Source organism: Homalodisca vitripennis, unplaced genomic scaffold (genome assembly GCF_021130785.1).
Source record: "Homalodisca vitripennis isolate AUS2020 unplaced genomic scaffold, UT_GWSS_2.1 ScUCBcl_82;HRSCAF=1017, whole genome shotgun sequence".
Taxonomy (NCBI): Eukaryota; Metazoa; Arthropoda; class Insecta; order Hemiptera; family Cicadellidae; genus Homalodisca; species Homalodisca vitripennis.
Genome location: NW_025776251.1, coordinates 167,893 through 185,526, shown reverse-complemented (window position 1 = coordinate 185,526; position 17,634 = coordinate 167,893). Strand labels below are relative to the sequence as shown.

General features: G+C 38.6%; 1 protein-coding gene across 1 annotated transcript; it reads right to left on the bottom strand.

Moving 5' to 3' along the window:
• Positions 1-483: 483 nt before the first annotated feature.
• LOC124370371 (protein TRACHEARY ELEMENT DIFFERENTIATION-RELATED 7A-like) lies at positions 484-5,843 on the bottom strand. The gene is made up of 10 exons (XM_046828657.1): positions 5,780-5,843; positions 2,255-2,535; positions 1,949-2,020; positions 1,741-1,812; positions 1,533-1,604; positions 1,324-1,395; positions 1,116-1,187; positions 907-978; positions 698-769; positions 484-561 (listed from the first exon to the last, which is right to left on the bottom strand). The coding sequence occupies exons 1-10, from the start codon at positions 5,841-5,843 to the stop codon at positions 484-486; spliced, it is 927 nt and encodes a 308-aa protein (XP_046684613.1).
• Between the last annotated feature and the right edge of the window lie 11,791 nt (positions 5,844-17,634).

Here is a 17,634-nt window from a genome sequence, read left to right as displayed (position 1 = left end):
AACTATGAAAACAACATACTGTATCATAGGACACAAAAGAAAATCACGAGAAACCCACGAGTAAATAAACAACAGTACAAAACGCAAACTAAAAGCAAATACTGACTTTGTAGGTCTACTGTAAAAATGACGAGCGACCACCCATATGAAAGTTCCGAGACGAACTAGATGAATGCTGTTTGACAGAGCAGGTAAACTAACCCAAGAATACAACGGCACTTGTTATTAGAGACGTGCTTGCCCGCTTTCTGGCTGGGCGCCAAGTTGCGTGTAGGACTTCATGCTCACCGACCGGCCGGACTAAGCGGGCCGCCGAACAACCGAGCCGAACTTACGGAGTCCCTACTGTCCCTGGAAATGAACGACGAATTCAATAGAAAAAAAACTTATATAAACATCTTTATGTTGTTTGGGGTTAATGAAAATTGTTGGTGATATGGAGGTGACATTTACTATCTTCAATATTGATTTTGATATCAGTGTTTATACCTGGTTTTCAAGTGGAGGGGGCATGACCGGTCGAGGCAGGGCATGAACTGCAGGAGCAGCGACATGTGGTACCTGGAATGAACGACGAATTCAATAGAAAAAAACTTATATAAACATCTTTATGTTGTTTGGGGTTAATGAAAATTGTTGGTGATATGGAGGTGACATTTACTATCTTCAATATTGATTTTGATATCAGTGTTTATACCTGGTTTTCAAGTGGAGGGGGCATGACCGGTCGAGGCAGGGCATGAACTGCAGGAGCAGCGACATGTGGTACCTGGAATGAACGACGAATTCAATAGAAAAAAAACTTATATAAACATCTTTATGTTGTTTGGGGTTAATGAAAATTGTTGGTGATATGGAGGTGACATTTACTATCTTCAATATTGATTTTGATATCAGTGTTTATACCTGGTTTTCAAGTGGAGGGGGCATGACCGGTCGAGGCAGGGCATGAACTGCAGGAGCAGCGACATGTGGTACCTGGAATGAACGACGAATTCAATAGAAAAAAACTTATATAAACATCTTTATGTTGTTTTGGGGTTAATGAAAATTGTTGGTGATATGGAGGTGACATTTACTATCTTCAATATTGATTTTGATATCAGTGTTTATACCTGGTTTTCAAGTGGAGGGGGCATGACCGGTCGAGGCAGGGCATGAACTGCAGGAGCAGCGACATGTGGTACCTGGAATGAACGACGAATTCAATAGAAAAAAACTTATATAAACATCTTTATGTTGTTTGGGGTTAATGAAAATTGTTGGTGATATGGAGGTGACATTTACTATCTTCAATATTGATTTTGATATCAGTGTTTATACCTGGTTTTCAAGTGGAGGGGGCATGACCGGTCGAGGCAGGGCATGAACTGCAGGAGCAGCGACATGTGGTACCTGGAATGAACGACGAATTCAATAGAAAAAAAACTTATATAAACATCTTTATGTTGTTTGGGGTTAATGAAAATTGTTGGTGATATGGAGGTGACATTTACTATCTTCAATATTGATTTTGATATCAGTGTTTATACCTGGTTTTCAAGTGGAGGGGGCATGACCGGTCGAGGCAGGGCATGAACTGCAGGAGCAGCGACATGTGGTACCTGGAATGAACGACGAATTCAATAGAAAAAAACTTATATAAACATCTTTATGTTGTTTGGGGTTAATGAAAATTGTTGGTGATATGGAGGTGACATTTACTATCTTCAATATTGATTTTGATATCAGTGTTTATACCTGGTTTTCAAGTGGAGGGGGCATGACCGGTCGAGGCAGGGCATGAACTGCAGGAGCAGCGACATGTGGTACCTGGAATGAACGACGAATTCAATAGAAAAAAACTTATATAAACATCTTTATGTTGTTTGGGGTTAATGAAAATTGTTGGTGATATGGAGGTGACATTTACTATCTTCAATATTGATTTTGATATCAGTGTTTATACCTGGTTTTCAAGTGGAGGGAGCATGACCGGTCGAGGCAGGGCAGGAACTGCAGGTGCAGCGACAGGTGGTACCTGGAATGACCGACGAATTCAATAGAAACAAACATATATAAACATCTTTATGTTGTTTGAGGTTAATGAAAGTTGTTAGTGATTTTATGGAGGTGTCATTTACTATCTTCAATATTTTTCTTTGATATTGTTGATTATTACTTTGGTCTTTGGTTATTACTGGATGTGGTAGTACGGCGCCCAGTTCCAACAATGTCTAAAAAATACAATGTTTAGTATGGTTTCAGTGTTTACCTGGTTGTCAGGCGCAGGCGGCATGACAGGCGCAGCCGGTTGTCTCTCCTGAGCCGCTACTCTCCGCCGGCCCAAGCGCTCTTGCAGCCGACGAGTACAATGCGACATCCTGTCCAGGAATTGTGCCACATTGCACTGTCGAAGCATCAGCTGCTCAGACGCCACATGGATGGCTCTGTCCTGCCTCCTGTAAGCTCTCCTGGTCGGTCTCACATGGAGAATCCCATCGCTAATTCTCCTGTAGTCCAACCACTGGGAGGATTCAATTTTCCTTAGCTCATCTGCAATGTTACAATTAAGTTACATTTATGATAATTTTACTTTGTTTTATCATACATAGTTTATGTACTAATCAATATTAGATGAATCTTTACATGTTATTATCTCCAAATACATCCCTTGACAAAAGTTTGAGTATACAGATATTAGATTTGAGTTATTTATATCTTGTTTGACAGTTGTTTAGAATGACACAACATCATTTACTGTTTTTACTTAAATATTCTGTTCACGACATGGCGAATACCAATTGAAAAGTGGCTAAGTGTGGAACAATTATAAAAAAAATTGTTATCAATTCTATATTAAATATTACTATTGAAAGCCCAGACCCCATGGTGAGGGCCCATCCTCCTCAACAAAAGGCTGTAAAACCCTTCTAATGCATTATTTGTTCTGTGGGACTGGCCAAACACGCTAAAGGTGTTTGGGCCCACAGAACGCATCCATGTGTTCCTCATGTACAGTATAAGAATTGGAAAACAGTAAAATGTATAAGTTCATTTCTTCCATAAATATTTACTCTACCATCTGATGTATTGATTTAGGATAGAATAAAGTTATAAATGTTATACCAACACTAAATACACTTCTACCAAATTAATAACAATAGCAACAAACACCTCCCGAGATGTCAGCCTTCTTTCGTTCAAAGCTCGTTGTTTCAGGTCTGCTATAACACATATTTCTAAATGCTGGATGACTGTTTTCTAAGAGTATCTTATATACTAAGTTATCTGTAAGAATCCTTCTTCTGATTCCCAATGGCATCACAGCGGCTTCAGCTTGTAGGGCTATAACTGGTGTGGAGCAAAAGGAGCCTAAGGCAAGTCTAAGTGCCTGATTTTGAATTAAATCTAGTTTACCCAAATTACTTTTTGATACATGACCAAACAATGCACAACAATAATCTAATTTTGATCTTATTAGGCTTTTATATACTTGTGTGGCGAAATTAGGGTTGCAGCCCTTTGTTCCACAAATAATAGACTTAATAATTTTAAGATCTTTAGAGCCTTTATTTACTAGGTCCATAATATGTTGTTTAAAGGTTAATTTATGATCCAGTATAACCCCTAAGATCCTAACGTTATCTCTAATTGGAACCAGGTGACCATTAATTGTAACTTGTTCAATATTGTCTTGTCTTTTCCTTGAAAAACATATAGTGTTGCATTTTGATTCATTAAAATATAATTGTAGGCTATTAAATGCAGTGATCAGTTTGTTTAGTGCACACTGTAAGTTTTTACTTACCAATTCTCTTTTTTTGTGTGAAAAGTATATGACTATGTCATCAGCATACTGCAAGGACTTTATTTCATTGGGTACACTTACATTAATTTGAGAAATATATATAGCGAATAACAATGGTGATAGCACACTACCTTGCGGAAGGCCCCTTGTTGTAGTCCTAGATAAAGATATACTTGATACATAAGATAATTACTTGATACATTTACCTGTCTGTCAGTTAGCCAGGTATGTAGGTACCTTATAAATTTACTGGGAAAATTAAGTCCAATAATTGTATTGCATAGCTCAGGAATGTATACATTGTCATATGCTTCAGTGATCAAGGTAATCATTACAGCCTCGTTTTCTCCTAAATCCATATTGGGTTGGAGGGATCACTCTTAATTTTTCAGAGATCCATTCTAGCCTATTTTTTATCATTGTATTCATTATTTTAACAAGACAACTAATTAAAGATATAGGCCTATATGAAGTTTCTTGTAGCTTATCTTTAGTTGGTTTAAGAAGGGCTATTACTTTGACTCTTTTCCATTCTTGCGGAATGTTTGATATTCCATTCCAGATGTCGTTAAAAATACTTAACATAAGTTCTAGTGCACTATCAGGTAAATACTTTATCATTGTATAACTTACCCCATCCATTCCAGGAGATGTATTTCTGGTTTTAGACTTAATGGCTAACTTAATTTCATAAGTTTTTTTCCAATGGGCTATTTGTCAAAGGGAGATTTGGACTATGCAATTCATTGTAGTGGGGTACATAATCAGTTACAATGTGTTTTATAAATATTTCACAAAGTTCATAGTTGTTTTGTATTTCATTTTGTTCAGTTAGGCTATTATTATTGTGTAATTTTTTAATTATTCTCCAAGCAAAAGATGTGTTTTTCTTATCATCTATTTTACTACAAATATCCTCCCATCCGTATTTTTTTTGCTAATTATATTTCATTTCTCGCTTTACGTTGACTCATTTGAAAGGTGTGATAATTTTCCACTGTCATATTTTGTTTAAATTTTGTGAAAGCCAATCTACGGTAGGCTACCGCCCTTGAACAGTTTTCATTCCACCACATTTTGGGTTTAAATCCTTTTACATTTACACTCGGCTCCTTATGTCTGGGAACAGATTTATCTATTGCTAGGCTTATTGTATTATAAAGTTCCTCAATTTTACTTTCTGTTATTAGGATCTCTAAGTTTTTGAGATAGTTATCTATATAAGTAGCATATTGTCCCCAGTTGGCTTTTTTAAAATTTCTTTCATTACTACTACTTATATTAAAATTAACAGTATCAAAAGATATGTATATTGGAAGATGATTACTGCCTAAACAATCATTACTTACCTCCCAAGAATTAAGTATAGAGTGTAATTTTGGTGTGGCAAAAGTTAAATCCAAAGTAGATTACTGATGGTATAGTGTTGGAACTGTAGTGACCTGGTTATTATTTAATAATATAAATTCAGAATTTGAGTAGGCATTAAAAATATCATTACCCCTAGAGTCTGCTTTGGCAGCACCCCAGTAGGGGTGATGTGCGTTCCAGTCTCCGCATAATAAGCAAAAGCCTATATTTTTAGAAAATAAGTTTTCTTGCCAAAAATTTTTGTGTACTTTGCTATTTGTACAATAAATATTGTGTATGGTTATAGGGGCACTAAAATTATTTATTGTTATTGCTAATAGTTGCATGTTATCAGTATTATAACTTATTTTCTTGCTAAAGGTGATATTTCTATTAATAATAAAAGCTACTCCTTCATAGCCATCCTGTTCTAACGATATTGTAATTATTATCTAATAAAATGTTTTTACTCTGTAGCCATGTTTCTTGTAATACACCTATGTGTATTCTATTGGTATTAAAAAGTTGTATGATCTCTGGCCATTTAGATTTTAGAGATCTCACATTAAATTGAGTAATGTTTAACTAATTTATTTCCATATTCCTTCAAGTAGTTTGTGTGTGTTTTTTTTAAATTACCTGTTGTACTGCTGAGTTTTCCCTGTCTGTCTGGTGGAACTATACTCTGAATTTTTAGGCTCATCTTAATTTAAATATGATTGTAATACCTCATCTATCTGTATTTTAGTTTTAATATTCAAACTTTGGATTTTCTTCCTAATTTCAGCAATTTTTTCACTGATTGCTGCTTTCAATTTAATTTTTTCTTGTAATGTTAGTTTGGAACTGAATTCCTTACTAGTTGCCATATTTGTTTGATTTTTATTTATACCTACACCACCCTGCTTACCTGATATAGGATTTTTTTCAATAGCGCCTGTGTTACTTGTTTTTCTAGATCTGGAGTTGCCTATTTTGATATATGAGCTGTTATCCTGGCCTTCCTCATGTTCTTCTGTTTCCTCTATCTCTCTTAGGCTATTAAAGCTATTAGTAGTGGATATATTGTACTTACTACCTGTCTCTGTCGGGGTTAAATTTCTTAGTGTGTTGTTTTTTAAGTTTGGGTAGCTTACTTTGTTTGTATAATCTAAGTGAGATTTTGTAACATCAACATAAGTTTGTAATCTAGCGTACTTAGTTTTTTTTTATAAGTAATCAGAAAGTACTTACTAGCTGTAAAGTAATCCTCCCGCATAGTCCTCATGCGCTCCTTTATTTGTTTTTGCCTTATATATTCAGGACACTGTCTGGAGTTACTGCTATGAGGGGCATAGAAATGCACACATTTTTTTGGCTTGGAGCACTCTTCTGAATTATAATTATTACCACAATCCCGACAAACACGTGTTTTATTACATGGCGAGTTCATTACATGGCCATAGGAGAAACAACGAAAACATTGTTTCACCGGAATTATATATGGCTCAATTTGCATCCTGACATAATTTAAATAGACTACTCCTGGCAGCTTGTCTGTTTAAAAGGTTATTTTAACAAAACTAGTGTCTACTAGAGATCCATTAAATCTTTTTTTTAGTCTTTGTACGTCTAAAATAGGGTACTCACATTTTGTCTCTTGTAGGATTTCGTCTTCTGCAATATCTCTTTCAACAAATGCTACACCTATTGTATAAATTCTAGTTGTTGGTACAAATACATTAAATTGGGTCAAGTGTACTGATGTCACTATATTATTAGCAGCAAGATAAGATTTACAGGTTATAACTAAATTCTTACCTGCTCTGGTGATAAAATCAACATCAGTATGATGGGATTGAATTATTTTGCCTACACGAAAAGGATTGATTTTTTGTTTATTTTTGTCTTGAACAATTACTTCAAAAGGACTAACATTCCACTCATTATACAGTCTGACAATATGTTGTTTTTTATTTTGTGAAAATTCTGGTACATGATTGTCTAGTTTATTTTGGCTTATTACATCAATAGGGTCATAAATATTTTCTGTCTGATCACGTTTTCTTTTATTTTGTGTCTCAGGTTTTTTCCCCTTGGGGCGGCCTACTGCCATGCAGCCTCAAGGGCTTTTTGCGCACCCCTGAAACACCATGAGGCCCACTATAGGTGAACCGCTAGTAAAGAAACCTGCGCAGAAGAAAATATTTGAGCAGCACAGCGCAGGAGGGGCCCCCCTCCGGCGGGAGGGAGTGGGCGGAGCATCTTCTTGTCAGCTGTTTAAATCTTGTCTTGCTCGCGCCATATTGTTTATACTGCAGTTACTTACTTGGACCGTTCAATTCGAACGAGTCAGTCAGGTGAACGAGTGATCCGGATCGGAGTGTTTCAAAAGACCCGTTCACTTTGAAAGTTTTGTTCAATTTGGCCTGGCAACTGAATAAATTTGATAATTTTTTCCAAATCAAGTGAAATGAAAAATGAAATGAAAATGGTTTATTTTCTTAAAAATAGTACAATAAAACACATATATACGTTTTGCAACAAACGTAAGCAAATATACACAATGTCTGAAATCATGCATCAGAGTGTAACAATACGGTTCTTATACGTAGTTAATTATTTCTTATTATAATAAACATTGCATAATTCTATTTAATTCAATTAAAATTTGAAATAAGCAGAGTAGTATAACCAGGATGAGCCTACATGGGCCTAGGACCTGTGCGTAGGCTCTGGTCGTGAATATGGGAACTCAAAACTAATAATAGAACAAATGATTTTATAAGTAAAAAATAGTAGTTTAGTAATTTTTGATATTATTAATGGTTTTAGAATTTATTTTTAATCCGGCTGCATCGCAATGACAACAGTGACCACGCAGGCAATAATTGATGAGTCACATTGATACGTAGCCGAGTATAAATCTAGTTTTGCTGCACTGTCGTATGAAGTATTAATTATGGTAATTATAGTGAAGGACAGACCGAATAACAATAAATAGCGAGGAAGGGGTAGAAGTTCAGCGATAACAAGGGACAATAAGTCTATATACTTCTTCGCCATCTAACGATAGTAACCCATCCTTCACGCGTTTTTAAACCAGTAAAGATTAGGTAATTGCAACACAGAAGCGAAGTTGTAACTCGAACACATGTTACGGTACAAAACTTGAGAAATATAATACAAATTTGTTACGCTGAATGTTTTTTTTTTTTTTTAAATATAGAAACTGTAATGACGACTTGTTGCGAGTACCGTGTGTTATGAGTATAAGTTGTCAACACTAAAAGAGTATGAAAATTAATGTATAAGTAAATAAGAATGGTTTTGATTAACTAATTTCTTATAGTCATTAGTTCTTCCTCGAAGAAAATTAATTCTAAAGAATATGTTGTACTATCAAAGAACATTATTTTTAGTATTGTTTTTTGTTCAAAAATTAATGGCTCAAGAATAGTTTTGAAAGCAGCACCATGGACTATAATACCAAATGAAAGTTGGGATTGAACGAAAGCAAAATAGACCATTTTAATATCCTTATCTGTGAGTACTTCTCGTAATTGTCTGAAGGCAAAAATGTACTTTTGGATTTTATTTGTCAAAAATGAATGTGTTTTGACACATTCACATTATGATGTGATTTTTTTAATATACTTGCAGGTATTGAATCGTGCCCAAGAGCGAAATTTCCTCTCAAACTGGATACGTAACGTATAACCTCTTGTAACAGTGCGTAAGTTAAAGGTCGAAGCCTATAAGATCTGTCTTCGAAAAAAATTGTTATATTTGAGCCATTAGAGTTCGCCAAGTTCTGACCCACATTAGTAAAGAATTTATTAAATTCGTTAGCTACTTCAAGCTTAATTTTGTCATTGAATAATTTAGTATTTGGCAAATATTTATTTAGGGAAGGAACTTTGTTAACCCCTCTACCACTCAATTTAATTAAAACCCCCCAAAACATATTTAAATCCTCATTAGCTTGGTCGAATTTATCACCATAGCAATAATATTTTTTAGTTGCTTTAAATACTGCTTAAAATGTTCCTGCAATTGACATAGCGGGTTTTAAGCTCTACATGAAATGGTTGCTTTTTCAATAATTTACGTAATTTATCTCTTTGTCTTATAACATGGATTAAATCAATCCATGGTTTTAGCTTTTTTTGACCTCGTTTTAAATTTATTCGATTGTCTGTTGAAATTGTAATAATATTCTGAAGTTGTAATGTAAAAAAATTAACATTAGTGCTGTTAAAAATTGATTGCCAATTAGCATTTAAAAGGTTATCATGTGGTATAACACACGGTCGATATAGGTGCGATGTGCAGGGTCGATCTGAGAGGAGGCGTTCTGTGTAGTAGTGTGCGTAATATGATTTAAATGACTCAACCTGGGTATTATGAAAAGTGGTGGTAACTTAATCGATTAAATGTGTCTGTTTTATGTTTAGTAATTTATTGAAACATTTGTAGTGAAATAATCTTACGATAAATCAAAGGCATATTAATCAACCAAGTCCATTGTTCTTAAGTATCAACGTTTAAAATATTTAGTAATGCATATAGTAACATACAGTTAATTTTTGTTAATCAGTTCTAATAATAATATATATTTACATTTACTAGATTCCTGAAACAATACATTTACTAGTATGTATCTATCCATTCACTGTAAAATATGTCGTTTCTTCCTCTATCCGAACACATTTTTGCAAGCAGATCCTTTCGTTCACTTGGTCATTACATCCAGTCGTTCATTCGTTCATTTTTTTCAGTCAACACGATGACCGGTAAAACACGCTCTAGCGGGAAGGCTTAGTAACTCTGTACTGACCGGTTCAACTCAACGGGTCGCAGCAGTGAACGATACCGACTGAGCCGGATTAGTCAGCTGATTTTATTAGATTGAAATAGAGTGAGCACCGAGCAGTGGTGGGGATGCTTGGAGGGGCGGCGGAGGGATATTTACCCCACTCTGCGTGAACTCAAATCAACCAAGGTTTTTTTGTTAGCGGTTTACCTTTAGTCTACAACTTCAGCAGTTCAACAAATCGCCGAAAACAACCTATCAAGTCCTCCTGGGAAAATTCACCACCCCTGTCCAAGCTACCAAAGATGGCATACCGCTCTCTTGCTATTGCAGGGCAATCATAGAGCAGGTGCTCAGCAGTCTCCTCCTGCTCATTACACCTTCCACAGAGCGGATCCTCCTGAAGGATGCCAACTCTGTGTAGATGCTTCCTCAGGTGACCATGCCCCGTAATGAGACCAATGACCTTAGAAGACATTGATCTGTTTAATGAGAGAAGGTCCGAAGCCACCTTGGAGGAAGGTGACTGTAATACCATTCTACTCACTCTCAAACCCGGATGCAACCTCCACCTTCTCCCATGCTCCGCGCGAATCCATTTCGAGACAACCCTAGAGGATTCACACCTTGGAACACCGCAGAACGGTTGAGGGCCCGTCATAATTGTTGCTGAGCCCTGGTTGGCCAGGGCATCAGCTCTTTCGTTCCCAAGAATCCCCTCATGACCAGGAACCCAACAAACGGTTACATTGTTGATTCTGGCAAGGGAGGAAACGGTCTGATAGCAATCCCAAACCAGTTTGGATTTGATCGCGCAAGAATCCAGCGCCATCAGCGCTGCCTGACTGTCCGTGAAAATGTTAATCGTCTTGCCCCTATATCGCAGACGAAGATTCTCACGAGCACATTCCATAATGGCTGCGACCTCCGTATGAAAGACTGTCGGATACGGACCCATAGGAACCACCAGCTCCCTACATGGTCTCACTCCCAGAATTCCAGCGCCTGTGCCGCTTTTTGTTTTGGAGCCGTCTGTGTACCATTCGAGCTCCGCTGGTGGAAGAGGTTTCTACCCCTCTAACCAATCATCCCTTGAGGGTAAAATAATCCTAAAGGGTTTGTCAAAGGAAAACTTTTGTGGCATCTGATCAGAGATCATGTGCAAAACATCCTCCTGTATCAGAGTGCTAATTCTGCAGTGCCCACCGCTGCAGCCCGACCAGAGTCCCATCTGCTGAAGACAGTAGGCACTCCTCCTGGCCATAGCTTGAATGACAATGTTCAGGGGGGCGAGATTAAGACAACAGTCCAGAGCCGCGCCTGGCGCACTAGGAAAAGTCCCCAGTGATAGCAAGGCAGGCCATCCTTTGGATACCCGCCAGACGTGCTACCACCGTCTTGGCCTCCGTTTTTGGCCACCATACGACAGCTCCGTACATTAGTGCAGGTCTGACCACGGAAACATAAAGCCAGTACAAGAGCCTCGGCTTCAGTCCCCAGGGCCCACCTATCACACGTCTGCATTGCATTAGAGACCACTTCCCCCTGGCAATGACCCTTTCTAGATGAGGTCCCCATTTTAGAACCCTATCTAGGATAACGCCCAGGTACTTGACCTCAGGCTTCAGCTCAACGGGTGAGCCTTTAAATAGAAAGGGACCAATGCCCTCCATCTGTCGCCTTCTGGTAAAGGCAACCACGGCAGCCTTGGTGGGGTTGACGGTGAGGCCAACCTTATCACACCAATTTCCCACCATGTTCAGAGCAGCATTGGTCGGTTCCGTGATTGTTGTGTTGAACTTGCCACTCACAAGAATCACAATATTATCTGCGTACCTTTGTGAAAAGACACCGCTGCTATTCAAAGAATTTAGCAGGTCATCCACAACCAGGTTCCACAGAAGTGGAGAGAGGACGCCGCCTTGCGGGCAGCCCCTCGTAGCCTTCGCACTAACACTTGCTCCCACGAGGGTTGTAACAACAACCCTGAGCAAGGCCCCTATCTAGTCACACACCTGACCATCAACACCACGTCTTGAGACTGCATTGATAATCGCCTGAGTGGCTGTATTGTCAAAGGCACCTTCAATGTCTAAAAAGACTCCTATGGCTACCTCTTTTGCCGCCAGTGTCTTCTCTATCCTGCATACCAATTGATGCAGGGCCGAGTCGCATGACCTTCCTGGAGTGTAGGCATGCTGGTTAGGATGCAAAGGCCGCTCCAGAAGAGCTCCCTCCCAAACAATCCTGGCAACCATTTTCTGGTTTTGAGAAGGAAGGAGGACAGGCATATCGGCCTGAAAGACTTCGGCCGATCCATGCCCGCCCTCCCCTGCTTCGGTATGAACACCACTCTGGACACTCTCCAGGATATACCTGAGAGCCACGGAGGCTCTGAACAGTCTGCACAGCTGGGGAAGGAGAATGTCCAACCCCCGCTGCAAGCAAACCGGTCTCACCCCGTCACCCCCAGGAGCCTTGTAAGGACTGAATGAGTTGATAGCCCACTCAATCCTACTGAATGTAACAATACGGTGCGCCAGACTCCACTGCAAATGGGTGGCGCGACCCGCATGTCTCCCCTCACTGTCTGGTGGTTGTTCACCCTCATGAACAATACAGACCGGGAAGTGTGTTCCCATCATAACTTTCAGAACTCCTTCCGGCTCAGTAATGTAAACACCTTGATCGTCCTTGAGACTACCAAGCGGCGAGATGGGATTCTTTGCTAATAGCTTTTGTAGCCTTGCACAGCCCTGCACACTGTCAATAACGGTGGAGAGCTTCTTCCAGGCTAACCTCTTAGCCGTACGAACCTTGCGGTTGTACAGTGCAAGAGCCTCATGGTAGGTGTCCAAGTGCCCCAAGTTTTGGCTCTCCTGAATAGAGCCCTGACCCTCTTCCTCAAAGAGGCCAGTTCAGAGCTCCACCAGGCTACCTTTGATCTATTTTTGTTGATAACCGGGCAGCTAGATCGAAGGAGCTGTGTCTCAGTTACGTCCATGTTACGTTCAGAGTAATTATGGTCAATAATAGAACTTACCGCTATTTTGATCTCGTCACCCTCCGCATTTTCAACATTCATGTTGTATGGGTTGGCTAGACCTGCAGACATGTCAGGTCCAGCCGTAACAGGTTTGTGAAAAGGTTACCTCTCTCTTTTGATATTTTATAGACTAAGGATATGTTTAAAATGTATAATATAAACTAAGAATTTCACTGATACAAAACAAAAAATAAATGTTAATTTTTACATACTTAATACTATGTTTACCACACAGTGACAAACAAGGGATGGACACTAATCTCACGAGGCTGCAAAGAAGTTCTTTAACAGTACGTTGACTACCTATCAAAATGACGACGAAACTCGAACTGGCGTTTTGGTAGTATTTCGTAAGCTTGGTAATGGTCGTGTCTTTCAGGCTACCAAACTTTCTCCCGCCAAGCGTAATGCCTTTAGCCTTAGCCGTTTGAACTACATTCCGCAAACCTGTTCCTAATCTTTTTGCAACGTGGTTTACGCACTCTTCTTTTTGGACTGGAACGTCTTCACCAAAAACCTTCAGTTTCTGGATGTGGTTGAAAACAGCTGAATCACCATCGGAAAGAATCGTTAGGTACCGAAACTTGTACTCTGTTGACCTGTTCCAGAGTACTTCTGCTGCTTTTGTTTCCATTGCTGGGGAAGATCCATCATAATTTTTGAAACACTCACATTTGTGGCCTTGAAACCAAATGTCGAACTCTGGTGAGTCTGGTCCAAGATTGTTGCGGTAATCGCACAGATTTGGCAAAATTTCGATAGAACACAATAGTCAAATACTAATCCTGTTTGTATTTCAATGACCACACATATTCCATAGTTAGAGGTGTGGCCTCTTTTGTGCCATGATCCGTCGTAACTAACTCCAATATCAATTATGGTGTATTCATCGATTATGCTATCAGTCTCCCTCTAGACTTGTCTGACGCGGTCCCTAGCTTTCGCCAAGTTCAGATCATTTATTTTCACACATGAATCTGACAATAGCTTTGAATGTTTGTTGTAGGTATTGGAGCTCATTCCATCCATGTTCATAATAAGAGAAAATCTTTCTACAGCACTAAAACCCTCCCCCAAACTCATAAATGATTTTACCAATCTACGGTTCACATCAAATGCTTTAGATCCTTTAAAATTTATCGACATAAACGAGGATATATCCAGATCAGGGCAGTTGTCACACTCCAATGTCAGCTTGGTTGCAAACCCATACTGTTCAGAGCAGTTCACAGAGATAGAATTTTCAAGTCATGAAGGACAAGCAAAATTACGTAACAGTGTTTTCAAGCATGTCAATATCAATCAATTTACAATCGGGCGTGGTAGATAATTCTTCGTCGCAGGTTCCTTCATTGTCCTTGCCAGGTGATGAACTAATAAGATCACTTAGCCTTGTTGACAATGGTTTAGTTTGGCCATTTGAACCAGAAGCATAATTAGGAACATTGCTGTTTTGAGAAGTTCTAGGCGATCTATGTTAGTATTTGAGGTTAGGTCTAAGCTTCCTGATGAAGTGCTAGAAGATGAGCTAGGTAGATTTTTATCACTACTCACAATTACACTGTCTTGAAACAATTTTACATTTTGCCATCTTTTGTTTGCAGCTAAAGACGCCTTTAGCCTTTTAGCAGTAGTCTTTTTCGTTCGTTGTTTCTTAGGAACTTGCTTCATAATGGAGTATAAATCCAAATAGAAAAATCACATAAGTATAATGACGAAAAAATATTAAAAATAACCTTCTTGGAAAATAAAGGTTTAGTCAAAATATAACAGGACTTGATAGTGAGAACGTAAACAAGTGCAAGTGGCATTTACTGAAGGAAACAAAATAATTGACCAGCTGTATTGAGATATTACTATCGTAGTAGGTAAAGAGTAATACCGGTATCCATAGAGTAATACAAGAAACTTACATCTAAGTCAAATAAACAAAAATACTATAAAACATATTTGTGCAGGTATAAACAGTGGTAGAAACCGTAAGTAACATGGGATGAACATGAAATCGTTGTTTCGCCTGTGAAACACCCGACACAAAAATATTTTTTATTTAATGTTTTAGCACATATTTGGACAACCCAAAGTCATAAAACTTCATTCCCAAAGTCGTAATTAGTCATTCCTAATTACATTTCTAACTAAATACAAAAATAAAAAAAATACATTTTTTTTATTTTTTGGGTGAATGGCCCCCTTAAAGATCCTAGCAGTATATTTATGAGGTGGTCGTTAAGGCTAGCAGAGTTCGATTTCACCGTGGAACACAAAGCCGGGAAAATGCACAGTAACGCAGATGGGCTCAGCCGAGCGGTACACGCGATGAGAAAGGATGTGCTCCCCATTGTAGACCTTGATGTACTAAGGACGCGACAGAAGACCCTGTAGTGCAAGGCTTACGACAGGCCAAGAATTTTGCATGAATCCCGAGAAAATCTTGTACCGTCTGAGTTCGGTTAAGCAAAAGATTGTAGTACCGGCATCTCTAGTACCGCAAGTTATTTGGTTGAATCATGACTTGCCTACTGCCGGACATGCCGGAGTATCAAAAACATTGGAACGGGTACGACAGAAATTTTGGTGGAAAAAGATGGACAAAGATGTGCTAGACTACGTTAGGACGTGTCGTAGCTGTAATCAGCGGACTAATTCAAGATCTTTATTCGTAAATGCAAAATACATTTTTACATTACACGTCAAATACTAAAAACTATATCTAACTTAACAAATCTCTTACACAGTAAAAACATTTATCAAGAAAGTGTGTCTTTAGTTTTTTTTTAAATAAACGTAGATTTTGCTCATTTTTAATATTCAATGGCAATGCATTGAAAGCTTTTGCACTCAAGTGGTATGGACCCCTCTCAAATGCGCTGGTACTATGTGCAGCCACAGATATCAGCCCTCTTGATCTGGTCGGATACTGATGGTAGTATCCATTGCTTACAAAAAGCTTTGGATTGCCCTTAACAAAAGAGCATAGCTCGTACCCCACCAGACCCGGCAGAGTAAGTTTTTTTAATTCACCGAAAAGAGTTTTACAAGTTTCGAATCTCCTACGTCCTGAGATGATTCGCAAACACCATTTCTGGAGGATAAATACTCTATTAAAATTTACTACACTGGATGGACCCCAGAACATTAACCCGTACCTCAAAATCGATTGAACGTGAAAAAAATATACTGTTCGTAGAACATCTTGGCTACAGACCTTGGCGAGACGGTTGAGAGCAAATCCCATGGTTCGAAGCCTTTTGCAGACATGTTCCACGTGGCCGCTCCATGTGAGCCTATTATCGATATATAAACCCAGAAATTTAACTGAGGTTTCTTGCTTGGCTTCCTCGCTTCCTAGTTTGATAAGACCCTGAATATTAAACTGGTTTGTGTTCCCTAGATGAAACTGGGTGATATTAGTTTTGCTGATGTTTAATTTAAGTTTATTTAAATTGGACCACTGATTTAAACTTTGCAACTGGAAGTTTGAATTCGATATAGCCAAACGTGGGGATTTATTGGAAAAAAGAAAAGAACAATTATCAGCAAACATCGTAACTTTGAGGTCTGTTGAAATTTTTGGAAGATCATTTACATAAAATAATACAGGACCAAGAATAGAGCCTTGAGGAACACCACAAGTAATGGCTCTATATGATGAGAAAACTTTATTTTGGCCATCGTGGATTTGGACGGTTTGTGGACAAGCTAAAGCGTCCCTAGGGAAAGTCTTTAACAAGCCCCGAGAACCATTTGAAGTGATCGCAGCTGACCTAGTGGGAACACTACGTCTCAGTGAGTCTCGTCACGTTTACATTTTAAGTGTAATGGACCATTTCTCGCGGTATTGCGAATTCATCCCGTTGCCCGATCAAACGGCAGAAAGTGTCGCGCGAGCACTCGTACAGCGTGTAATAACAAAATTTGACGTACCAAAGGCTCTTATTACCGACCAGGGTGCGAACTTTACCTCTGACCTAATTAGTCAGCTCTGTTAGTTCTTACATGTTCGTAAGATACAAACTACAGGATTCCACCCTCAGTCGAACTGCCGTTTAGAGAGAGTGCATTCGACTATTGATAGTCTGTTATCAATAGGGTTGCTCGATTTTCGCATTTGCTCAATAAGGTTGCAGTTCTAGGTTCCCATGCGCTTAGTAACCCGTCAATAACCTGTCTCGAAACTTTTTGTGGGTTAGAGATCTTACACCATTTTGCATATTATAATATAAGCTATGCAGCCATTTATCAATCCAATTTCAATGTCAAAATGCCATAGGGGGTGGTACCATTTCATTGATTTATGGCCGTAAGGATACAAAGAACAAAACTTGTCAAATAAGTCTACTCCTCCCATATTTTTGTTGTACAGTACTTGAATATTGGGCTTCGTGGCTTCTCGTCTGCCTGTCTTTGATCTGACTTACTTGACTAGTTTTACTTGGAGTAGTTGACTTTTGAAGGTGAGTTGTATTATTATACTAATTCAAAAATATTAAAAGTTAATAAAGTTAAGTTTCTTGCAGTAACAGTAATGTCACAAAATTCCTACTTTGGGAAAGTAAGGTCAAGTGAAACCCTTTTTTAATTTATATATTTTTACAAGACATGTAACGGATGGGACAATGTCTGATTATATTGGTTGTTTTAGGTCCCCAA

What these genes read in the sequence shown, in the direction of transcription:
- LOC124370371 (XM_046828657.1), bottom strand. Translation starts at nt 5,843, where the DNA reads ATGAGCCTAAAAATTCAGAGTATAGTTCCACCAGACAGACAGGGAAAA. An exon ending in CGCCTGCGCCTGACAACCAG is followed by an intron (nt 2,021 to 2,254) that starts GTAAACACTGAA and finishes CGGTCATTCCAG; the next exon opens with GTACCACCTGTCGCTGCACC. An exon ending in TCCCTCCACTTGAAAACCAG is followed by an intron (nt 1,813 to 1,948) that starts GTATAAACACTG and finishes CGTTCATTCCAG; the next exon opens with GTACCACATGTCGCTGCTCC.